Genomic DNA, 26,005 nt, shown 5'->3' with positions numbered 1-26,005 from the left:
GAGTGGTGAAAATTTATCAGAGGTTGAAGGAAAAGTCGAAAACCTCGTCGGAGCCGCGGATGCAACGTCTTCAGTAAGCGACGGGGGAAACGAAAAAGGGAAGGGGTCCGAAGGCGGACGATCCGACCTCAAATGGAAAGACTCAACGGCAAGCCACAAGAAAGTCAGATACACTCCGACGCCAATAATAACGCCTGAGGAGAGGAGACAAAGACTCCTAAAGGAAAAAGGCAAACAGTCCACGGATTTCAAACTCTCAGCACAATGAAAAGAAGACTGAAAGTTGCAACCTTAAACGTCAACAGCCTGATCCGACACGAAAGAAAAGCCTGGCTAAGAAACGTTCTACTCGAAGAAAGCATCGACATCGCATGCATACAAGAAAGTAAAATATCATCCATCGAGCAAGAAACGGAGTTGGTGAAAGCCTTTCAGCGCTGGTTCTTCGTACGGCATGCAACTGGTGTAAATGGAAGCGCGGGAACAGCGATAATGATCAGCAAGAAGAGTAAGATCACCGTGATAGACTGCGAGTTGGAGCAGAATGGACGAGTGGCGTCAATAGACTGTTTGTGGAATAATAATGTCATCAGAGTAGTTAGCATCTACGCCCCGAATGAAGACGCGGAGCGAAAACTTTTTTTCGAAACAACCATGGATCATTTCACACAAACCGACAGCAGACTTGTGATAGCCGGTGACTTTAATTGTGTTTGTCGCCGACAGGATTGCACGTACAAAAGGGAGAAGACAGACAGTAGCGTGAACGAGCTGAAAAAGATCTTGCAAAATAACGACCTACAGGATTCTGCGATAGGAAAAGAAGGGAGGACGACATTGTTCACCCACTGGCAGGGCACGTCACATGCCAGACTCGACAGAATATACGTTTCCGGGGAGCTTAATCAACCAGAAAACGAATACAAGGTAGTCCCAATGGCCTTCACGGACCATGCGATGGTGATCGTCGAGCTCGCAGATGATAACAGTAATCGCGCTCGACGTCGTAATCAATCATGGAAAATGAACGAGACAATATTAGAGGATGGAAAGTTCACAGAAGAGATAAAGTGCATGATTGCCGATTTGAACAGAAAAGAGATAGACGCGCCAGCGTGGGAGATTTTTAAGCAGCAGGTCCGTCTCAGGGCAATCGAGATTGATGAAATTCGAGCAACGGATAAGAAAAAAGAAATGAAAGCGCTAAAAGACAGCCTGCGAACGATTTTACAAGAAGAGGAGAAGAACCCGGGCCAATTCGCAGACGACATCAAAGCAATCAAGCAGGAAATACTACAGCGCATGCACGAACGCTACCGAGGAGCGCAAGTTCGAAGTAGGCTGCTGACGATTCAACGGGATGAGGTACCAACGAAGGTGTTTCTTGCACGAGAAAGGGAGAACGCTAAGCGAAACGAAATTTTGAAGCTACGGACGGAGGACACCCTACACGAAGGGGCGGAAGCTGTGGAAGCGGCCCTGTATGATCACTACCGAAGTCTTTTCAAGAAGGACAGCTGTCTTGTCAACAGAAATTCAGAGCTATTCAAGAACATACCTAAGATAACGCCAGAAGATGCAGAGAAGGCTCAAGGGGACATCACGCAAAGAGAAATCAAAGACGCAATCAAGAAATTATCACGGAACAAGGCGCCGGGGCCGGACGGGCTGGGCTCAGCGTTTTATGAAACTTATGTAGAAGAGCTCTCCCCTATCCTGGAAGTGGTTTTTCAAGACATTAAAAAACGAGGCCTTATGCCACCGTCATTGAGGAAGAGTCATATGGTCCTTATTCACAAGAAGCCTACTCAAGGTGGTGAATCGTCCGTGTCTGACCTGCGCCCCATAAGCTTATTGTGCACGGACTACAAAATCCTAGCGAAGATTTTAGCACGACGGCTCGACAGCATGCTGTGGAAAAGCGTAGGCCGGCACCAGACCTACGGCATCAAAGGAAGGTCTATTTCAAGGAATCTTCACATTATGAGAACGATCTGCGAATTCGCAAGCATAACGGGAGCTTGCATGGCCGTGCTGCAAGTTGACCTAAAGCAGGCTTTTGACAGGGTGTGCTTGGAATTCCTATTTGACCTCGTAAGCTGGGTAGGCGTCGGACAAGATATGGAAAGCAGGCTTCGAATTTGCTACAATGACATCTCAGCCCAACTAGTCATCAATGGAAATATAGGGCCGAAGTTCGAGATAACCAAATCAGTGCGCCAAGGATGCCCTTTATCGCCAATCCTTTTCTGTTTGTACCTGGAGCCACTGTGCCGACTCATTCTAAGCAGCACCAGCGTTAGCGGATTGAAGCTAGGCCAGGAAGAAATCAAGGTCTTGGCCTTCGCGGATGATGTGGCGGTTATCTGCCGCGACCCAGATCAAGTAAAGGCCGCTCTGCAAATCTGCGATACTTTCTGTCAGACATCGGGAGCCCTAGTCAACGTGACGAAATCCAGATGTTCTTTGCTAGGAGAGTGGGAAAAAATACCCGATAACCTTTTCAATCTGGAATGCTCCTCGGAATTGGGAAGTTACTTGGGCGTAAGACTCGACCCTTACACAGAGAACGACGAAAGATGGCAGAGGAAACTGGATTCACTACACGGAAAACTGCAGCCGTATAGGGGAAGAGAGCTATCACTCCTACACCGTAGCTTCATCTGCAATACGGTCCTTTACCCATCTGTCTTCTACTCCGCTCAAGCAATACCGGTGGATACCATTATAGCACAGCGGTTCCACAGAATATGTGCCACCTACCTTTGGGGGTCCAAGTTTGAGCGCATGCGAAGATCAAACATCTATTGGCCGCTCGAAGCTGGCGGGCTAAGCGTCATCAACCTTGAGCTGAAAGTGAAGGTGCAACTGTTCATGTATTTTCGTGACCAAAACAAGCCCGAACTTCGCGCTGCTACGCAGAAGCTGGGATCAGGACATCTGCTGCCATGGATGGTGACGACTGAGCCCGTCATCACCAGCACGACTGCGCTGAAGTTTTACAGGAACATCAAACAGAGCGTCGCTTTCTTTCTTGAAAGGTACTCGTGGGAGTACCTGGCATCGGTCAAGAGGAAGCAGCTCTATGGGAACACCGTAACAAGTGTCTTCCCACCCCCACTCTACCGACAGTCCTTCACAGGAGTAAAGCCACAGGATGTGTTGAAACGGTGAGACACCTACCTGTGCCAACTGGAACGAAGGATTTCTTCGTGCGCTTCCACACAGAAGTTCTTCCCACGAAACAGTGGCTCCTGGGGAAAGGCTTCTTCGTACCATGGCAAGGAAGGTGTGACGTATGTGGACAACCAGAGACATTGCGGCACATCTTCTATGATTGCAAGAATGCAGTGTTATTCTGGAGCGATCTAAAGACGTCTCTGCGTTTAAAGGTAGAACTTACCTACGAGGCACTGAAGTTCCTGCATTTCCAGAACCGCGACCACGCCGAATTTCTCAGTACCATTGTCATAGTAGGACTCCACGCTATTTGGAAGGCCCGCACTGCGCGTGTGGAATGTGACGTCAGAGCCCTATCAGTTGTGACATACCTCAAACAGAAGTTGATGTGGACGCTATCGCTGTTGGCTTCTAACAAATTGAAAGACGAAGATATGTGGGGGAAGTTGGCCTCGACAGTGCAGTGGCTGGATATCAACACCTTCGGGCGCGTGTGTAACAGCGAACTGTGAACGCCATAAACCAGAACTATCGTAGTGTGGTAGCGTGAGACGCGTAGATTGCTGCGAATCTTGCAAGAGTTTGTTTGTTTTTAATTGTCAGGTACATAAGCAGTGTACGATGTGACCCTTACGGTTTTTAGGCAAATAAAAATGTCAAAAAAAAAGGGCGGCCGGTCTAGTGGATACAGCGCTTACTTCGCATACGATGGGTGCCGTGATCGATGCCTCGTATACCCAATATTTTTTCTTATCTAACACACAAAGAGACAGTAGACATGTTTTTTCTACATGCAGGATGGAGGTGGGCGGCCCGCCTAGTGGATACAGCGCTAACTTCGCATACGATGGGTGCCGTGATCGATGCCTCGTATACTCAGTATTTTTTTTTTCTTATCTAACACACAAAGAGACAGTAGACATGTTTTTTCTACATGCAGGATGGAGGATGGCGGCCGGCCTAGTGGATACAGCGCTTACTTCGCATACGATGGGTGCGAAAGACGATGTGACCCAGTTTGGGGCGTATCTTTATAATCACGTGTGGGCTTTAACACTGCACTCAAGGCTGCCGAAGGAAAAGCTTGTGGCGGAGAAAACTATCACAGTGAAGAACAAAAAATGCCTTATCCTGGACCCGAATCAGAAAGAAGTTCGTCTCTCCGTGCACTGGCTCCCAATGCATGTACCGGATAACGCAGTAACCAATGCTCTAAGCACCTATGGAAAGGTGGAAGAAATCAAAAGGGAGAGATGGCGATCGACGGCGTTTGCCGGCGCTGAAACGACGACGCGTCAAGTTTCTATTGTGCTGCGCGACGGCGTCAATGTCGAAAGCATTCCCTACCTTATGAAGATTATGGGTGGTCAAGTGCTAATCGATATTCCCGGCAGGCCACCGCTCTGCCTACGGTGTAAGAGAGTCGGCCATTTTCGGAAAGCTTGCAAGGCGCCGTGGTGTAAGACATGTAAAGGCTTCGGGCATGAGACAGAGGACTGCGTCAGCAGCTACGCTTCTAAAACAAGAACAACAGTGGGGGATTCGTCAACGACAGACCTCATGGATGTCGAAGAGTGTACACAAGCGGGAGGCGCCGCTGGAGGAGTAATTCGTTGTGAGGAAGACATCAACAATTCCAAGTGCGTTTCCGAAGACAACGCCACCAGGAGCGACACCATCCTAAAAGATGGCTCTAAGAAGAAAGACGGAAGTAAGGAAAATAGTGCAGAAGCAGCAGAGGTACCAGCTGGCGGCAGCGACGCGACGACGAGCTACCACGACGCGGAGAACGACAACCAAGCGAAAGCGATTGACGTCCAACACCCAGATGGCCACGGCGAGACTCGGCATCAGGACCACACCGAAAAGTTCGACCACACCGAAAAGTGTGGTGAAAATTTATCAGAGGTTGAAGGAAAAGTCGAAAACCTCGTCGGAGCCGCGGATGCAACGTCTTCAGTAAGCGACGGGGGAAACGAAAAAGGGAAGGGGTCCGAAGGCGGACGATCCGACCTCAAATGGAAAGACTCAACGGCAAGCCACAAGAAAGTCAGATACACTCCGACGCCAATAATAACGCCTGAGGAGAGGAGACAAAGACTCCTAAAGGAAAAAGGCAAACAGTCCACGGATTTCAAACTCTCAGCACAAGGAAAAGAAGACTGAAAGTTGCAACCTTAAACGTCAACAGCCTGATCCGACACGAAAGAAAAGCCTGGCTAAGAAACGTTCTACTCGAAGAAAGCATCGACATCGCATGCATACAAGAAAGTAAAATATCATCCATCGAGCAAGAAACGGAGTTGGTGAAAGCCTTTCAGCGCTGGTTCTTCGTACGGCATGCAACTGGTGTAAATGGAAGCGCGGGAACAGCGATAATGATCAGCAAGAAGAGTAAGATCACCATGATAGACTGCGAGTTGGAGCAGAATGGACGAGTGGCGTCAATAGACTGTTTGTGGAATAATAATGTCATCAGAGTAGTTAGCATCTACGCCCCGAATGAAGACGCGGAGCGAAAACTTTTTTTCGAAACAACCACACAAACCGACAGCAGACTTGTGATAGCCGGTGACTTTAATTGTGTTTGTCGCCGACAGGATTGCACGTACAAAAGGGAGAAGACAGACAGTAGCGTGAACGAGCCGGAAAAGATCTTGCAAAATAACGACCTACAGGATTCTGCGATAGGAAAAGAAGGGAGGACGACATTGTTCACCCACTGGCAGGGCACGTCACATGCCAGACTCGACAGAATATACGTTTCCGGGGAGCTTAATCAACCAGAAAACGAATACAAGGTAGTCCCAATGGCCTTCACGGACCATGCGATGGTGATCGTCGAGCTCGCAGATGATAACAGTAATCGCGCTCGACGTCGTAATAAGTCATGGAAAATGAACGAGACAATATTAGAGGATGGAAAGTTCACAGAAGAGATAAAGTGCATAATTGCCTATTTGAACAGAAAAGAGATAGACGCGCCAGCGTGGGAGATTTTTAAGCAGCAGGTCCGTCTCAGGGCAATCGAGATTGCTGAAATTCGAGCAACGGATAAGAAAAAAGAAATGAAAGCGCTAAAAGACAGCCTGCGAACGATTTTACAAGAAGAGGAGAAGAACCCGGGCCAATTCGCAGACGACATCAAAGCAATCAAGCAGGAAATACTACAGTGCATGCACGAACGCTATCGATGAGCGCAAGTTCGAAGTAGGCTGCTGACGATTCAATGGGATGAGGTACCAACGAAGGTGTTTCTTGCACGAGAAAGGGAGAACGCTAAGCGAAACGAAATTTTGAAGCTACGGACGGAGGACACCCTACACGAAGGGGCGGAAGCTGTGGAAGCGGCCCTGTATGATCACTACCGAAGTCTTTTCAAGAAGGACAGCTGTCTTGTCAACAGAAATTCAGAGCTATTCAAGAACATACCTAAGATAACGCCAGAAGATGCAGAGAAGGCTCAAGGGGACATCACGCAAAGAGAAATCAAAGACGCAATCAAGAAATTATCACGAAACAAGGCGCCGGGGCCGGACGGGCTGGGCGCAGCGTTTTATAAAACTTATGTAGAAGAGCTCTCCCCTATCCTGGAAGTGGTTTTTCAAGACATTAAAAAACGAGGCCTTATGCCACCGTCATTGAGGAAGAGTCATATGGTCCTTATTCACAAGAAGCCTACTCAAGGTGGTGAATCGTCCGTGTCTGACCTGCGCCCCATAAGCTTATTGTGCACGGACTACAAAATCCTAGCGAAGATTTTAGCACGACGGCTCGACAGCATGCTGTGGAAAAGCGTAGGCTGGCACCAGACCTACGGCATCAAAGGAAGGTCTATTTCAACGAATCTTCACATCATGAGAACGATCTGCGAATTCGCAAGGGTAACGGGAGCTTGCATGGCCGTGCTGCAAGTTGACCTAAAGCAGGCTTTTGACAGGGTGTGCTTGGAATTCCTATTTGACCTCGTAAGCTGGGTAGGCGTCGGACAAGATATGGAAAGCTGGCTTCGAATTTGCTACAATGACATCTCAGCCCAACTAGTCATCAATGGAAATATAGGGCCGAAGTTCGAGATAACCAAATCAGTGCGCCAAGGATGCCCTTTATCGCCAATCCTTTTCTGTTTGTACCTGGAGCCACTGTGCCGACTCATTCTAAGGAGCACCAGCGTTTGCGGATTGAAGCTAGGCCAGGAAGAAATCAAGGTCTTGGCCTTCGCGGATGATGTGGCGGTTATCTGCCGCGACCCAGATCAAGTAAAAACCGCTCTGGAAATCTGCGATACTTTCTGTCAGACATCGGGAGCCCTAGTCAACATGACGAAATCCAGATGTTCTTTGCTAGGAGAGTGGGAAAAAATACCCGATAACCTTTTCAATCTGGAATGCTCCTCGGAATTGGGAAGTTACTTGGGCGTAAGACTCGACCCTTACACAGAGAACGACGAAAGATGGCAGAGGAAACTGGATTCACTACACGGAAAACTGCAGCCGTATAGGGGAAGAGAGCTATCACTCCTACACCGTAGCTTCATCTGCAATACGGTCCTTTACCCATCTGTCTTCTACTCCGCTCAAGCAATACCGGTGGATACCATTATAGCACAGCGGTTCCACAGAATATGTGCCACCTACCTTTGGGGGTCCAAGTTTGAGCGGATGCGAAGATCAAACATCTATTGGCCGCTCGAAGCTGGCGGGCTAAGCGTCATCAACCTTGAGCTGAAAGTGAAGGTGCAACTGTTCATGTATTTTCGTGACCAAAACAAGCCCGAACTTCGCGCTGCTACGCAGAAGCTGGGATCAGGACATCTGCTGCCATGGATGGTGACGACTGAGCCCGTCATCACCAGCACGACTGCGCTGAAGTTTTACAGGAACATCAAACAGAGCGTCGCTTTCTTTCTTGAAAGGTACTCGTGGGAGTACCTGGCATCGGTCAAGAGGAAGCAGCTCTATTGGAACACCGTAACAAGTGTCTTCCCACCCCCACTCTACCGACAGTCCTTCACAGGAGTAAAGCCACAGGATGTGTTGAAACGTGTAAGACACCTACCTGTGCCAACTGGAACGAAGGATTTCTTCGTGCGCTTCCACACAGAAGTTCTTCCCACGAAACAGTGGCTCCTGGGGAAAGGCTTCTTCATACCATGGCAAGGAAGGTGTGACGTATGTGGACAACCAGAGACATTGCGGCACATCTTCTATGATTGCAAGAATGCAGTGTTATTCTGGAGCGATCTAAAGACGTCTCTGCGTTTAAAGGTAGAACTTACCTACGAGTCACTGAAGTTCCTGCATTTCCAGAACCGCGACCACGCCGAATTTCTCAGTACCATTGTCATAGCAGGACTCCACGCTATTTGGAAGGCCCGCACTGCGCGTGTGGAATGTGACGTCAGAGCCCTATCAGTTGTGACATACCTCAAACAGAAGTTGATGTGGACGCTATCGCTGTTGGCTTCTAACAAATTGAAAGACGAAGATATGTGGGGGAAGTTGGCCTCGACAGTGCAGTGGCTGGATATCAACACCTTCGGGCGCGTGTGTAACAGCGAACTGTGAACGCCATAAACCAGAACTATCGTAGTGTGGTAGCGTGAGACGCGTAGATTGCTGCGAATCTTGCAAGAGTTTGTTTGTTTTTAATTGTCAGGTACATAAGCAGTGTACGATGTGACCCTTACGGTTTTTAGGCAAATAAAAATGTAAAAAAAAAAGGGCGGCCGGTCTAGTGGATACAGCGCTTACTTCGCATACGATGGGTGCCGTGATCGATGCCTCGTATACTCAATATTTTTTCTTATCTAACACACAAAGAGACAGTAGACATGTTTTTTCTACATGCAGGATGGAGGTGGGCGGCCCGCCTAGTGGATACAGCGCTAACTTCGCATACGATGGGTGCCGTGATCGATGCCTCGTATACTCAATATTTCTTTCTTATCTAACACACAAAGAGACGGTAGACATGTTTTTTCTACATGCAGGATGGAGGTGGGCCGCGGGCGTATTGGATACAGCGCTTACTTCGCATACGATGGGTGCCGTGATCGATGCCTCGTATACTCAATATTTTTTTCCTTATCTAACACACAAAGAGACAGTAGACATGTTTTTTCTATATGCAGGATGGAGGTGGGCGGCTCGCCTAGTGGATACAGCGCTTACTTCGCATACGTCGTTGGTAGAGCATTCTGGTTCCGGGCACCGAGAGGTACGGACGCAGGATGAGCTCGCTCCGGGCGGTGACAACGGCTTCGAGCCGGGATGAACTTAGGCCTAGTGGTACCGAAAAAGACTACAGGATAATCATGCCCACCATAAACGCAGGTAATTTTTCTGCTACAACTCTTCTATTGCACGCAGACCCGTCTGCTAAGCCTTACAAGATATTGGATTTTGACGCACCGTTGAAGGAAGTGGTTCAACGGAAGACGATCCGTGCTATAGGAGCTTACAGATATAATCATGTGTGGGCTATCACGTTTGACAACGAGGCAGAGAAACAACGTCTTCTCAGAAAGAAAGAAATAACGGTAAAAGAGAAAAGGTGTATCGTCGTGGACCCACATTCGAAGGACGTATCAATAAAACTACATTGGATATCCACTCAGATACCGAACGAGGAAATCAACGTGGCTTTGTCGGACTACGGCGAGGTTATGGATATAGTTCGGGAGAAGTGGAAATGCGAGGAGTTTGCAGGAATAGAAACCATGACCAGAACTGTAAAGCTGCGCTTGAATGAAAACTACAGTGTTGACCGCATACCATACATGATCTATATACGAGGCGACCCTATTCTGCTAGCAGTGCCTGGAAAACCGCCACTCTGCCTGCGGTGCAAAGAAATCGGGCGCATTCGCAGGGCCACGTGGTGCAGAAAATGTAGGACTTTCGGACACGATGCAGATGACTGCGTGCAATCTTACGCAAGCAAGACAAAACCGAAGGTGAATGAAATCAACGTGGAACATTTGATGGACCATGAAGAAACAGGAAATAGCGAAGAGATTAATGCACAAGACAAGGAAGGGAAAAAGGACGTCACACAAGATAACACCCCAATCAGCACAGACACAGCGATAGTTCGCAAAGATGATGATAGCAGCCAGAAGGATGACAGCGATATGGATATAGTCGAAGTGGAGGGAAAAGTGGTGAAGCGTAAAAGACGCGACAAACAGAACACGATAGGAAAAGACTATTTAAAAGAACAGAGGCGAGACGCGAGATCAGAAAGCCGCTGGAAGAAGGCTGATGCTATGAGACCGCAATTTGCGCTGGAAGAGATCGGGGCATCCCAGCTTGACGATGTGCACTTTACCGACACATAACAGAACGCTTGCTGTCCTTTTGAAAGCCTTCAATGATGGAAAAAAAGCTTAAAGTAGGAACTTTAAACACATACAGCTTAATCCGGCGAAACAGGAAACAATGGCTGATGGAAACAGTAGATGAGCATAGGCTCGATATTGTATGCATTCAAGAAACAAAGATTTCGACAGTGGACCAGGAGAACGAACTTGTCAATTTTTTCAAGCAGAAGTTCTGGTGCTACCACTCTGCAGGCTGCGGGCGCAGTGCTGGAACGGCGATTTTAATAAGGAAGCGGCGAAGCTTTACCGTAGTTGATCTTGTTTTAGACCAAGGAGGACGGTTCACGTGTGTCGACCTTCTCATACACAGAAACCTAATTAGACTTCTAGGCATCTACGCTTCAAATAGTAGCGAGGACCGTAAAATGTTCTTCCGTGACCTGAGAAGTTTTGTGGACATTCCAGCAAAGGTTATTCTTTGTGGGGACTTCAATGTCGTGACGGGCAAAAAGGACTGCAGCTATACTTTCCGGAGCGATCCCAGTGTGGCAGAGTTGAAGGGAATGTTGAGAGACTTCAGCCTTGTTGACGTAGCGGAAGAACAGTCCGACAATACTCTTCGTTATACTCATTGGCAAGGTGCATCATACGCGAGACTGGATAGGATCTACATGTCGGCAGATTGGATAGCAATGACCGAAAACTATCTCGTCACCCCAGTTGCCTTTTCTGATCACGGACTGGTAAGCGTGGAGGTGAATTTCAACAGACGAAGAACCCCCTCAAAAGTTACAGGGTCAAGCACTTGGAAACTCAATGAGAGCATTTTAGAAGACGAAGACTTCACGCAACAACTAGACCAACTTATAGAAGAATATGGGACCACCAATGAAGTTAATGCTGTTACGTGGGAAATGTTTAAAGGAACCCTCAAGAAGAAGGCTATATCTTTCAGTGAAGTGAAAAAGCACAAAGAGCGGGCAGAAATCAGGTGCTTAATGCAGGATCTTCTCACACTTGTTTCAGAGAAGAGCATCAATCCTGGTGGTCACAAAGAAGATATACAGCTGGTGAAGAAAGATATACTTTGCATCATGGAAAGACGCTTCAAAGGAGCAGAGATTAGAAGCAGGCTGAATGCATTGTCGAGAGAGGAACAGCCTAGCAAGGTGTTCCTGTTGCGAGAAAAGGAAAGGGCATGCGAAAACCAGATAACGTCCGTGAAAGTGGGGGAGACAACCGTAGAAACCCAACAGGAAATCCAAGAATCGTTCCACAAGACGTACACCCAGCTCTTCACTTCCCAACCCCCAGCAGACTCGCCGGAAACGCTACGATACTTGGAAAACTTGCCTGCGGTCAAAGAGGACTTATCAGAGGCAATGAACTCACCAATATCGGTGGAAGAAATAGAAAAGGCAATCAAGAAACTGGGCCGGAACAAATCACCGGGGCCCGATGGTATTGGATCTCTCTTTTACAAGAAGTTCTCAATGCAGCTATCACCTATCCTGAAAAGAGTGTTCGACGATATTTCAGCCCGCAAGCTCTTGCCACCATCTATGCGACAAAGCTACACCGTGCTCATTCCGAAGAGGACTGTCAAGAAGGGTGAAGCGCCCACGGTGAATGACTTCCGTCCGATCAGTCTGGTATGTACAGATTACAAAATCTTGGCGAAAACCCTAACGAATCGACTGGAAGCCTGCTTAACCACGGTTGTAGGATTACACCAAGCATACGGAATGAAAAGGAGATCAATTGCAAGAAACTTGCACATCATGAGGACAGCATGTGAAGCAGCGGAAGCTCTGGCTGTGAAACTTGGCATCCTCCAAGTGGACCTGAAACAGGCTTTCGATCGCGTCAATCATCAATTCCTCTGGGAAGTTTTAAAGAAGCTAAGGGTGGGAGAGTACCTAGGAAACTGGATAAGAGTGTGCTACACGGACATTTGCACCAGACTTGTCATAAATGGAAAGGTCAGCGCTCCGATAAACATTCATACTTCAGTACGTCAGGGTTGCCCACTCTCTCCCCTTCTGTTTGCAGCGTACCTGGAGCCGCTGTGCCGGAATATTTTGGCTAACAATCGCATCACAGGATTGCAGATTGGAGCAGAGACCGTCAAGCTGTTGGCTTATGCTGATGACGTTGCGGTGGTGTGCACATCGAGAGAGGGAATAGATGAGACTATGGAATCCATCAAGGAGTTCGCAACGTTATCCGGTGCAGAGGTAAACCTCAAGAAGACCATTGGAGCATGGCTGGGGCCGTGGAATGAAACACCCTCCGTGTTCCTCGGTATTCAGTGGACTACAAGATTAGACAAATACTTGGGTATCCCATTCGACCTACGAACGCCAACGGATCAGCTTTGGAGAACAAAAGTTAGCAGCCTCAGGGGAGCGTTGATACCTTGGCATGGCCGTTATCTCTCCTTATTCAACAGAGCTTACATCTGCAATTCAAGTTTGTATCCGGTTGTACTGTACACAGCACAATGCAGTAGATATAACAACGGGATGATAAACATGTTTCACAGAACCTGCGCCACCTTCGTCTGGAATTCCCCCCATGGAGAAGATGCGAAGAACCAACCTCTTCTGCAGTTTGAAGAGAGGGGGACTTGGGCTAGTCAATCTGGAGATTAAGATGAAGGTCCAACGCTTCCTCTACTTTAGAGACAACTCCGACCCATTCTTAAGAAGTGGCTTACAAGCGCTCGGCGGAGATCACCTATCTAGGTGGACGGTGCTAGCGGGATGCTACCTAGGAAAGAAACATGTAAGAGCTTTCTACCGAGAGGTTGCTGCTGCAGCCAGATTCTTCGAGCAGCGATTTTCCTGGGAGTATCTCTGTACAGTGAAAAAGAAGAATCTCTACTGGGACACTATAGAGACTGTCCTACCAGACCCCCTGTACCGGCACCCCGGCCTTTCGCCACTGGCTGAGAACGTCCTTCGGAGGCTTCGAAGGTTCCCCGTTCCAACGGGCACCAAGGATATGTTCATCAGATTCCATTGCGAGGTACTGCCAGTCAAAGTGTGGCTTCGGAAAAAAGGGTTCTTCGTGCCGTGGTCTTTGAATTGCGACCTGTGCGGAGCAGAGGAGACTCTCTTCCATGTATTCGTAACGTGCAAAAGAGCCAGGGACTTCTGGGATGATTTTCGACTGCATACGAAGCTCGATGTAAACATCGATTGGATGTCCCTGAAGTACTTGGTGTTCGACGCCTATTCTGAGAACGACGCTGCAGCTACCCTAGTGGTAAGTGGACTCCATGGAATATGGCGCTTTCGTATGGCCATCGCAGACTGCAAAGTGAATCCAAAAACGCCATGGAACTGCTTCATGGGTACCCTTGCTTGGATAGAGGCTACTTTGGTCGCTCGCACAGATGCTGCAGACACTCTCACATACGCTTTGAAGTTAATCTTCGAAACAATGAAGAAAGAGAAGACAACCCCAAGGAAAGCTGAGTGATGCGGATCCGCGCTCAGCGAACTAAAGGGTCACGAATAGCACAGCGGGGAAATACCGCCACCGGACAAACAACGCTGCACAAGTCTGAAGGCTTCGGCCAAAGTGGACGGCGGGGTGCCTCCACGCTCTTAGTGCTTTTATTACAAAACTGTAAAAATACTAATTAAAGGCAAAAAAAAAAGCCTAGTGGATACAGCGCTTACTTCGCATACGATGGGTGCCGTGATCGATGCCTCGTATACTCAATATTTTTTTTTTCTTATCTAACATACACCGAGAGAGTAGACATGTTTTTTCTACATGCAGGACGGAGGTGGGCGGCCGGCCTAGTGGATACAGCGCTTTTTTTTCTTATCTAACACACAACGAGACAGTAGACATGTTTTTTCTACATGCAGGATCGCGGTGGGCGGCCGGCCTAGTGGATACGGCGCTTACTTCGCATATGATGGGTGCCGTGATCGATGCCTCGTATACTCAATTTTTTTTGTTATCTAACACACAAAGAGACAGTAGACACGTCTTTTCTACATGCAGGACGGAGGTGGGCGGCCGGCCTAGTGTATACAGCGCTTATTTTTTTCTTATCTAACACACAACGAGACAGTAGACATATTTTTTCTACATGCAGGACGGAGGTGGGCGGCCGGCTTAGTGGATATAGCGCTTATTTCGCATACGATGGGTGCCGTGATCCATGCCTCGTATACTCAATATTTTTTTCTTATCTAACACACAAACAGACAGTAGACATGTTTTTTCTACATGCAGGATGGAGGTGGGCGGCTGGCCTACTGGACTTCGCATACGATGGGTGCCGTGATCGATGCATCGTATAGTCAATATTTTTTTTTCTTATCTTACACACTAAGCGACAGTAGACATGTTTTTTCTACATGCAGGATGGAGGTGGGCGGCCGGCCTAGTGGATACAGCGCTTATTTTTTCTTATTTAACACAAAAAGAGACAGTAGACATGTTTTTTCTACATGCAGGACGGAGGTGCCCTATTGAAAAAAGTCATATGCACTATACGACGATACGCAATTATGGTTCAAGAGCCTGTATACGCATATGCATATGCATGTGGATGCATATACATGCGTATACTGTACGCAGGTTCATATCCATATACAAGCATACGCATATATATATATATATATGTATATGCATATGAGCATGCGTACAGCGTGTAATGCTGCGTATATGTGCATGCATATGCAGATATGTGTACATATAACTCAAAGCATGCAAATACTGTGTGCTCGCATACATATACATGCTTACATGCAACTGAATGGTCCACAAGTGTTTTAAAGACAGAAGCAATATATTTCATTTCAAGAACAGATTTAGTTCATTTCAGCATTGTCTTGCCGAGTCTCTTTGTTGATCCTCCCTCTTGCGCTTTGATGTCCCTGGAGAAGTGACGCCAGGTGCCTGTTCATTGCACCAAGGAGTTTTTTCCACATCTCGGAACCCTCAGGGTCGGTCCTTTCGATGTAGACCTTGAAGGCACCTGAAAATGAACACTGCATAAAACGCATTGCTCATTGACCACGAAGATCGGGAAGTTTCCCAACCTGAAGTGTGAAAGCGAGAAAAAAGTATAGGTAAAAGTGATGCGTGTGGGCCGGTTGTCCCAGAGGTGGCCATATCCTTCTAGTACTTACTTCCTAACGGATAAAGTAACACTTACCCTCCAGGGCGTCCTTCTTTTCTGGCGTCATTGCCGGCTTGGGTAGCCGGCCCTCCTTGCTGTACCGCTTGCAAGGAGCACCTGTTACGCTCCTGTGGAGCAGTGCTTCCTCGGACCACAGGAGGCGGGCAAAATCCTTGCAAAATCGTCCATCTGACGGTCTCTTCATGACATCTAAATACTTCCTCTTCTCAGTACTGACGCCGTGGCCCAAATCAATCTGCAAGTTTCACAAAGAATTGTAAGAGCATCTAATTTTGAAGTCCTCACCATTCATTTCAATATACTTCAGCGTTGTTCTGTTATCTGATTAGCACTCAAAGAAGTCTATGCACTTTACTCTATAAACATTTGTCATATGAAGCGGTAATACACTTCTAGTACTGCAATTGAGACACTCGCATTGATGACAGGAGGAGCCACCAAAATAGAGAATTAGTTGTTAAAACAAGCCTGATGTGTGCGGAACCGAGGAATTATTAGAAATGCTGCATTTGCCGAGAAAGCAGTACACACAGAGTGTAATATAGCGGAAAATACTGTCACTCTCTCATGCAGCCAGTTCCTCAAAGCAAGGACCGCTCCCGCTTTGTATGTGATTGCATCGCATAATGCCGCACTGCAGCTAACTTCAAAACACAATATTATCTGCTATCCTACAAATAGCTACAGTCAAACCTCATTACAATGTCGCGGTAGAACGAAATAATTTGGATTCTGCGGCAGACGGCCATAGAGATCAATGTATTTTAACTCCCGCCACAATGAAACACTTTAGCCCCCACCTCGATACAGCAAAAGAACAAGATAAGGTTTATGGCCCAAAAGCCGACTTTAGTGTCACAAAAACAAATGGCGCAAGCAGCATCCTCCCGCTCAACGAAAGGTGGCGCGAACGACTAGGGTGGGGAGGAATCCGGTGCCTACAAAAAGAAGTCTGAATCATTGGAAGGTTATGAATTTTCCTTCTGAGGCTTCTCCTTTTTGTGCTGGTTTTCAACTGTCCGGTTGCAGCCAAGAACAGGACGAAGGTAAAGAGCATAAGACGCAAGGCACCATCACGTGAGTGTGGGGGAAACTTCAATTTTGTGGCACCGTAAGTGACGAAATCAGCCTAGATGATTTTCCTGATGGGGACAAACACGCTGTAGCAACGAAAGACGCACTACCATAGACGTAGGACGTTTGCGGGATCGCAACACGATATGGAAAGAGTTGTAGAGGCATTGGCACCGTACGAACCGCGTCTTTTAGGCACTACACAGACGAGTATAACTGGCTATTTCACGCAAGCATAAAACGCTGTAGGTGTCCTGTGACGTTCTATTTGTAGTTGTCATTTTTTACGAAAAACTTTTCCATGTCGTAGCAGGAGTTATCGACGCCTATGTACAGAATGCACCCTCGTAAAGGTCCAGGTCCGTGACCTTCTATTCGATACGACGAAAGAAATTGCGGTCCCCATGAGTTTCGTTATATCGAGGTTCGACTGCACTTCTTCAAGCATACCATCTCCGGAGGAGCCGTCATGTTCAACACAGAAGCAATTTCCTCCTGGTCTCCTGGAGGCAGCTGTGCTTGATTGGTTGTGCCAGGTTTTGCTGTTTTGTCCTCTGTGCATGAGCTTGGTTGCTCTTCTGCAACAGGCTCATTGGGATGCTCCATTGACTAGAATGCAGGGGGGAAAGGTCAATTTTACATTTGAAAATCAGCACGTAACAGGAATCGCAGGACTTGATATATTGCAAAATAAGGACAATAAAAAAGAAGATTAATTTAGACTGAAAATCAAGGATTTCATCATTGCCAATATATTTTTTGCAGCTTTTAGAATCAAGAGGTTTCTGTTCATAGATGTCATTATTTTTTGACCAAGTGAACAAGCCGATTCAAACCTTTTCTGGGGTGGCCTTTTCTTGTGGTGAATGCAGTACTGGGTGCTGCATCGCAGAAAGACACACAGGTGTAAGTGGGGCTTCAGGTTGCAGAGGTGTGTCCTGAGCTTGTGGAGGCCGGCACTGAGATCGTTGAAGTGAGGCCTGAGCTCGCTGGATCGGGACCTGAGCCCGTAGGAATGGTTTCTGGTCCAGCACATCGACCCCTAAACACAGTGTTATGAAGACACAACATTCGTGTATGCCGATTCAAACATGATGAAGAAAGTCTTGTACATACTCTTCGGTCTCGCCAGTTCCGCTAGCAGAGACCGCTGCACTTCATGGCACAGCGCCCTTTCCTCCTCAAGCTGCTTTCGGAGGCTCTTTATTTCCCCCTTGAGGACACGAATCTTTTCTTGTGCATCAAGCAGATACTGTTCTGGTACAACTGCACCGTCATCTAAAAGGTAAAGTGGACATATTCCTTTATTGTTTTCTTTCCACTTGCTTCAATCAAAACAGCATACAACCTAACAATACTGTCAGAGAAGACGTTAAGGGTAGATTCACACGATGCAACTTTTTGCTGCAACTCAGTTGCTGCTAGTTGCACACAACTGAGGTTGCACCAAATAGGTCCTTTTCATACAGCGAGCAACTCGGAAAGCCATAGTGGTCACCGAGCTAGCCAGATGGCGAGAAAAAAAAATTGTCATTTCATTGTGACTTCCACTTGTTACAATTTCAATATGTTGCGACTTTGATAATTTCGCATAATTTGCGCTGGACAGTGGGAATTTCATAGTCTTGCGTACTGCCACTGCAGTAACTGACACACTGAAGTATTCCTGATTGGCCACGCTTGTCAAGAGGAGCCATGTGTTTGACAGGTTGCACCTAGAGCTGCAGGAGAAATCGCTCGTGAAGCAATTGGCTCTGAAGTTCCTGCAACTCGGGTTGCGGAACTAATGCTTCACCGTTAAGGTTCACCAGGTTCTTTGAGTACGAACGAGATTAGCCTGTCGTACCACATATACATAAAACTGCCCACCGTACCATCTGATATATCCGATTCAGAGCTCGGTAGCCTCGTCCTGGACTTCTTCTTCATAACCTTTGAATGCTGCAATCGCAGCACTTCCTTAACCATATTCTTTTTTCCCTGTTCAGTATCCTGTGTTTTTGTTCGTTTAAAAGCAGCCTTGGCAATGTCCTGGCATGTTTTTTTCGGGGGAGGTGCTGAGGAGACCTAATACAAAGAAAAGTTCCAGAACATGTAAAACCAAGTTGCAAGAACAGTGTACTGCATTAGCAGCTGCAACAAGTGCATGAATTATGTTAACTGAGCCTATTGACGCACTTCTTGCAGGTGTTTTGCAGCCTGTTAGTTAGGTAAATAAAATTTTGCAAGAATACTAAAAAGGCAACACATTAATACCTAAACAGCGTATTCCTGCAGGAAGAACTGCAGGAATATTAACTGTCATAACCAATAACAAGTAAATTTTGTTAAGTACATTACCATGGCATCTAGGTCACTGTCCTTGAAAACCCTTGGAATTGCTTTCCTTGCAGTGACTAGCTGTTCATACAGGTCATCCAGCGAACCTAAAAAAAAAATCAGAGTTATTATCCAAGGTGCAGCAAATGTTCTATCGTGTGAATCAACCCTTACTGCTCATACGCTGTAATCCGATACGCTAAAACCGTTGCTGGCTAAGAGTTAGGATTACAGCAGAGGCGAATGAAGTTGAGTTAATATATACATATATATATATATATATATATATATATATATAATTTGTCTTTTCTGTTCACGTTACCAGCTACGCTAGCTATCCACAGCTATCCACGTGCAAATATACTTACCAGCAAGATACTGCACGGTGCCCGGGTAGTAGTTCGCTGCTGAACCGTCTTTGTCGGCCCAAAAGACCTGTTTAACATCAGTTGCACTGAAGTCTTTCGCGTCGCTCGGGTGAAAACGCTTGATTAGTGATATTGGCACTATCGCCGCGGCGCCATCGGCATACTTTACAAAAGCGTACATGACCACCAATGCGCAGAAAACACGCTATCAGAGTGACACTAGATCTTGCTTGTTAGGAGATGAAACGCACCACACATGTGACAGGCGTGCAACGTGCTACACGGTAAGTTCGGCCACCCACGCAAAACAAAGAAAATAGAGAACTGTGATGACGATGTTGATGCGAATGCCTGCTCCAGTACTCACACTGCCGTTGTAATATGTTGGTGCCATCAGGCGAAACTATTTACACTATTACACTACACAATTACACTACTCCATACAATACACAAGTTTTCCAGTGTATGATTAAAGCCATAGCCAAAGGCCTGTTAAGAAATGTTAAAACTAAAAACATCAATTTGAACTCTCAAAGAATATTCCATGCTAATATGCTAATATGTGACACAAACAGTTTTTGTGCTATTTCATAAGTCAGTGTTTTGTTTCAACGGTCTTTAAATTGCATGCAAACCTGCAATTGATTTTGTTTATTTAGCTTTGTTCTTGTCGCTTGGTGTCGACAGGCTTATAGCGCTCGCTGTGTGGATTGCATTCGCAAATATCCAAGCGAAGTCAGCGTTCAATCCGCTGGCGCACGTTTAGAAGTTTGAATGGTTTCACGTTGGTTTACGTGCGTGTGACAGCACTTTTTAGTCATCGTCCCTCCACGAGCAAAAAATGGAAGACGACGGGGATCCGTCAATGCAACGCTCTTTGGAGGAACCCGCTCCGCGGAAGCCATCGAGCGCACGGAAGAGAAAAATGTATCTGTATCCTGGAATGCCGTACAATGTTCCGAATACTACGAAGCGCCGTCAAGAAAAGCAAAGCAGTGCTGCAGTAGCCGGTGTCAGTGACTGTCACCCACAACCCGCAGGTTCCGATCATACAGGCCATGATACACTATCGGCGGCACCAACAACACCATCGCAAAGTTCTTTGGAAGCAAGCGTTTCTGATCTTTCCCCGGCTGTGTCTCTCTCCTCTGCGGAGACTCATCATTCAGACATTTGCGGTACAGGGGACGATATCGTATACACGGCAGGTACGAGCGGCCCTAGCGTGGGCAACGTTGACTTGGATGTGCCTGGCATCTCCTACGATGGTGGTGAGTTCGAGGTACCGTCCGGTGAAACGCTGTTCTCATTTGTCGACGACGGGAACGATTTTGCATCACGGTGCGCTGCACATTTCGGTGACGAGAAGTTGCCGAATTCGACAACAACGATAGCCGCGGGTGTGGTGATGATAGCTGCTTTCGCGTTGTCCAAAAACCTTACATGGACTGATTTGGACGAGCTATTGAAGCTCATCAACAAACTGTTTGCGCAAGCAGCAGTACCTGGAAGCAAATACCTTTTTCGAAAGCTCTGGGCCTCGCGAATTAAGCCTGCAACTAAGAATTACTACATGTGCAAAGAGTGCGGAACGTTGCTCTCTACAACAGATGCTGAGCTGGTGTGCAGCAGCTGTAACAAAAGCTGCAGTGTAAAAGAAGCGGAAAAGTCAGACAGTTATTTCACTCTGATGGACTTGAAAGAGCAAGTGAAACATGTCATAAAAAGAAACAAATGTGACTTAAGTAACAACATCGACCGCATCGAAGCTTCCCCAACGGACTCTCCGATAAGTGACGTTACATCGGCAGGCATTTACAAAAGCTTGCAGCAGAATGGTGTTGTAAAGCCAGGTGACCTTACATTGACTATAAATACTGATGGTAGCCCTGTTTTCCATTCGTCTCAGAGGTCCATTTGGCCCATACAATTCACCGTCAATGAACTGCCACCAAAAGCCAGGTTCCGTGCAACCACACTAGCTGGTTTATGGTTTGTCAGGAAAAAGCCAGACATGTCTCTCTTCATGAAAGAGTTTGCATTAGAGGCAAATGCCATTGGACTGATCAACTGGACATATAACAACAAGACGTACTGCTCTAGTGTGCACGTCATTGGCTGCAGCGTTGACTCACCAGCCCGAGCTGCGGTCCAAAATCATGTTTTGTATGCTGGCTATTTTGGTTGCCCTTGGTGTGTGATTCGAGGCCAATACATCGATGGTGAGTAATCCGTATTCTAGTCTGATTAACATTGATAAAACATTGTTTTTTAACATCCATGTACTTGAGTGCTTGCTATAATCAGGAAATTGAAGTGACATAAACTGAAAATATTCCTTTCACAGGACATGTTCGCTACATTGCATCTGAGGACGAGCGACCAGAAATGCGCACAGCTGAACGCACAACTCGGAACGCAGAGATTGCTGCACGACTGTCTGCCAGGGCTGGTCATTGCGTCCCAGTTGAAGGTGTCAAGGGGCCGTCATCACTCTCCTTACTTCCACATTTTGATCCAGTTTGGGGATATTCTGTAGACTACATGCACTGTGCGCTTTTAGGAGTGAGCAGGCAGTTTACAGAACTTCTCTTATCATCATCAAGTTATGACAAAAGGTTCTACATTGGTAAGTCATAAGTGTAATATTAAGACGTTGAAGAAAGCAGGCACAAAGCAGGCATTGGGATAGATTGAGACGTTACCCATCAAAAAGAACTCGTTACAAGTTAAGTTACTGTGTGCAAAATGTAACTAAGTTAGTAACGAAGTTCTTCCGCCTGAAATGTAACTCGCAGTTACTGAGTTACTTCGAGCACAAAATAGCACTATGCAGGTGCAGCGCGCATGAGCAGTTGAGTTAGACCTTGAGTTGCCTGCGGAGGAGTGCAACACGCTTAAATAGTTTTTGTTTATGTCCAACAATTCACCGCTCCCGGTTTGTAAACGTATGATGCCATAGTGTTTCAGAGCGCCACAAATTTGGTATAATTGAACTACGCTCGAAGATAGAGGTGAACAAGGTCACGCCCGAAAGCCACACCCAAGCATGGAACCCCCCTCCCGAGTGGGACCTGCCTCTTTTTATTTCGTCCAAACATCACTATGGTGGCTCTTTTCCTGCTATGCAGGCCGGAGCCACATTAAAGTTAACGACACATCAAATAGTGGCAGATACCCTTGGCATACAAAGGCGCCAAAATAATACTGACGGCTCGTCTTTGCACACAGCAGCTTTGCATATGTGCATGAGTGTGTCATACGTACAAATAGCAGTGCTCACTGATGTGTCATACTTTGCACAAAACTGGGGCATGGCTTCATTTTGATATACCTTCCATATTATCTGCAATGTCGACATTCCCAGTCTTTGAAGCTAGATAATTTGCTGTTCTTTCTGCAATCTGACAGCTATAGCCACAGGCACTTTATTGCACTGCCAAAAAGTGTGTTGTGTACAAAGACTTATCAAGCATAAGCAAACCAACTAAAACGCCAGAAACGATATTCGATAATGCATTTCTGAAAACTGAGAAAAGCTGCATCCATGCTGTCGTCAACCATAATTTTTTTCTTTTCTTGCTTAATGCCAGGGAGTACTGCAAGTGTGGAGAGAATAGACAAACGGCTTCTAAGCATTTCACCTCCTCACTGCTTCACTCGGCTACCAAGGTCTGTGAGAGAGCGTTCCAACTGGAAGGCAAGTGAATGGAAGAATTGGATTCTCTACTACTTCCTCCTATGTACTGCTGATATACTTCCACTGCGATACTGGAGGCACATGTGCCAATTTTCTGAGGCACTTCATATTCTCCTGTCAACTGAGTTGACTGAGAACATGGTTAAAAAAGCAGGTAAGTTGTAGCAATGTCCTACGTTCCTCATTCATCCACGATTGAAGCACGGCATGGTGCACTTATCATAGTAAAGTAAATTAAATATACGGTGAAACCAACCTTAGCGAACACCTCTCATGTACAGACACTGTTCTCTGCCAAATTCAATGCTTTTTCATGATTGACTCACCACTGTATAGCGGACTCTCCAATGTGCAGTGTGTGTTGGTGGTGCTCTTTAAAAAAATTGCTTAATGGTGGATCATACGGAACACTGCTTTATTCCTGATATACAATCTATGTTCTATATTTCTTTTTAGACCATCTTCTGTCAGAGTTTGTATGTCACGTTCCAACCCTGTATGGGGAGAGCAGCGTGACATTTAATGTACACCAACTGCAACACCTGGCTTCAACTGCTAGAAACCTTGGCCCACTTTGGGCAAATTCAGCATTTAGCTTCGAGAGTGGCAACGGACGTCTCCTGAAGCAGATAACAGCAGCAAAAGGCGTGCCACACCAAGTGATTGAACGAGTGATCATCTCCCAGGATTTGCACGAAGTGCTGTCATCAGAACAGCTTCCTCCTGATGCATCCTCGTACTGTAAAGGCTTGTTGGGCTGTGAACCTATCCAGAATGCTGTGTCTGTGGGGAATGTGTGTCTTCTAGGAAAAGGGAAATTCGTTTCGACTTTCACATCTCATGAACAGACTGCTCTTGCAGAAGTTCTGGGTGAGTGCCCCACAAGTGCTCTTGAGTACAAACGCTTTATAACTGGTGGGGAAGTATTCCACACAGTGAGCTATGCCGCATCAATGAGAAGAAACTGTTCCGCAATAGTTTGCAGTGATGATGCATCATATTGCATCTTGCGGGTTCTTAAAGTGGCTTGTGAGGAACATGAAAGATGTGTACTGCTGTGCAAGCCAGTCAACGAAACTGAGTGTGTACTACCACTGCCGCAGCACATTACAGAGTGCTTTCTTTCGCCCCTACGTGACATGAAATGTGTAAATGCCAATGATATAGTTTCTCCGTGCCTTTTCGTAAACTTCAAGCACGAAGAAGTGACATATTTGTGCCACCTCCCAAACACAATTGAGAGAGACTAGCATACGTTTTTACTTGGATTGTGCTGTAATAGAAGTCATCAGGTGGCAGCTATTTTTCTTCTTGTTTGGTGGGGGTGTCAGTATGTATAATTTCGTATAGTGACAGTAAGTTGTATGACAGTTGCGACTGAAAGTGGCAGTGACTGTAGACATAGTACTGTGTGCTGAAAAATCTTTTGGATATTAATAGCGGTAAAACCCCGTTGCTGAAGAGACGAGATGGGACGGCACAAGCACACAGCACCAACTGGCAAGCAGTGTTTATTGAAGACGACAGCTGCTCTTTTAACCAAGGCCAAGGAGTGTTCGCTAATGCAATTCCAGGATCCTTGCTTTGGCAAAGTGCTGTCATTTTTACCTGCTATAAGCATGGAATGCATACTAAATGCACGGAATAAAACCCCGGCACGGGGGTTTTGCCGCTTTTAATGTAAAGAACCAAACTGCCCAATTTCTTACCAGTCTTATTCTTTACCAGCTGTCCATCCGAGCGCACTTGTAAATCTGGCTAATAATTAGAGCCTGAAGTTTCAGGGTTTAACCCGATTCTTTCCAGAATTTGCACCCCGAATTAGCATAAATTTAGAGCGCACGTTTATTTACCCTATTTTTGCCACCCGAATTTAGAAAAAAATATTTCCCAAAAACTTCAGGCTCTACTTCAGAAAAATTGCACAATATTGTGTTGAGATTCTGGCCTGACAAGGCTGCCTAGCAGTACATCAATCATATTTCAATCACATTTCTTATTTCCTTGCTTGACACCGTGTGACATTGATAGAAGTTCTTTACATTAAAAAATATATCGCACGCAAATGTTGAAACCAGAGACTGATGTCACTTCTTCTCAGTGTACAATAATAATAATAATAAAAGAAAAGGCATGCTGGCTTTGTACAGGAGGCTTTTCAAAAAGAAACTGCACCCAAGCTGTACACAAATTCATCAAGATTTAGGGTACACAAACAAACGTCATTGTGTTCTTCATATATATATATATGTACATCATATATATACATCATATATATACTATGTATCAAGTGTACTCATGAAACTTATATGCACCAACGTATGCCCTTCGTAGTTATGTATATGGGATTTATATAAGGAGGGTGCACACATACGTTACGCATATGGTCATGCATATAAAATGCATATGAGGGTTATTGATGCATATCTGTCATATACGATTGTGTATATCAGATGCATATGGCGATCATGCATATGATATGAAGAGATATGATGCAGCGTACAAAATTATATGGCTGATATGCAGACTCATATCGGTCCCATACGCAAGGATATGATTTTCATAAAGAATTATACAAACTCATACCAAATGCATACAAAATTATATGACTTTTTTCAATAGGGTGGGCGGCCGGCCTAGTGAATACAGCGCTTACTTCGCATACGGTGGGTGCCGTGATCGATGCCTCGTATACTCAACATTTTTTTTCTTATCTAACACACAATGAGACAGTAGACATGTTTTTTCTACATGCAGTATGGAGGTGGGCGGCCGGCCTAGTGGATACAGCGCTTACTTCGCATACGATGGGTGTCGTGATCGATGCCTCGTATACTCAATATTTTTTTGTTATCTAACACACAAAGAGA

At 46.2% G+C, this 26,005-nt stretch overlaps 2 protein-coding genes and 1 long non-coding RNA gene across 3 annotated transcripts; 2 read left to right on the top strand and 1 right to left on the bottom strand.

Moving 5' to 3' along the window:
* Window positions 1-13,090: 13,090 nt before the first annotated feature.
* Window positions 13,091-13,990, top strand: LOC135376089 (uncharacterized). The gene has a single exon (XM_064608667.1). The coding sequence runs from the start codon at window positions 13,091-13,093 to the stop codon at window positions 13,988-13,990; it is 900 nt and encodes a 299-aa protein (XP_064464737.1).
* Window positions 13,991-16,588: 2,598 nt separating this feature from the next.
* Window positions 16,589-19,773, bottom strand: LOC135376088 (uncharacterized). The gene is made up of 7 exons (XM_064608666.1): window positions 19,436-19,773; window positions 19,089-19,174; window positions 18,623-18,815; window positions 17,865-18,026; window positions 17,585-17,790; window positions 17,199-17,357; window positions 16,589-16,612 (listed from the first exon to the last, which is right to left on the bottom strand). Exons 1-7 carry the CDS (start codon window positions 19,614-19,616, stop codon window positions 16,589-16,591), a joined length of 1,011 nt encoding a protein of 336 aa, XP_064464736.1. The 5' UTR covers window positions 19,617-19,773.
* Window positions 19,774-22,036: 2,263 nt separating this feature from the next.
* LOC135376083 (uncharacterized) lies at window positions 22,037-24,197 on the top strand. The gene is made up of 3 exons (XR_010417533.1): window positions 22,037-22,064; window positions 23,029-23,289; window positions 23,592-24,197. It is a non-coding gene; the product is annotated as an uncharacterized LOC135376083 (long non-coding RNA).
* Window positions 24,198-26,005: the final 1,808 nt, after the last annotated feature.

Source organism: Ornithodoros turicata, unplaced genomic scaffold (genome assembly GCF_037126465.1).
Source record: "Ornithodoros turicata isolate Travis unplaced genomic scaffold, ASM3712646v1 ctg00001028.1, whole genome shotgun sequence".
Classification (NCBI taxonomy): Eukaryota; Metazoa; Arthropoda; class Arachnida; order Ixodida; family Argasidae; genus Ornithodoros; species Ornithodoros turicata.
The sequence above is the reverse complement of the archived record's forward strand: the minus strand, read 5'-3'. Positions and strand labels throughout refer to the sequence as shown.

Bases quoted from the DNA above. Each gene is read 5' to 3' on its own strand.
- LOC135376089 (XM_064608667.1), top strand. From the start codon at position 13,091: ATGCGAAGAACCAACCTCTTCTGCAGTTTGAAGAGAGGGGGACTTGGG.
- LOC135376088 (XM_064608666.1), bottom strand. From the start codon at position 19,616: ATGTACGCTTTTGTAAAGTATGCCGATGGCGCCGCGGCGATAGTGCCA. The intron at 18,816-19,088 runs GTAATGTACTTA...TCTTTGTATTAG, and splicing joins ACAGTGACCTAGATGCCATG to GTCTCCTCAGCACCTCCCCC. The intron at 17,791-17,864 runs GTATGTACAAGA...CACTGTGTTTAG, and splicing joins GGAACTGGCGAGACCGAAGA to GGGTCGATGTGCTGGACCAG.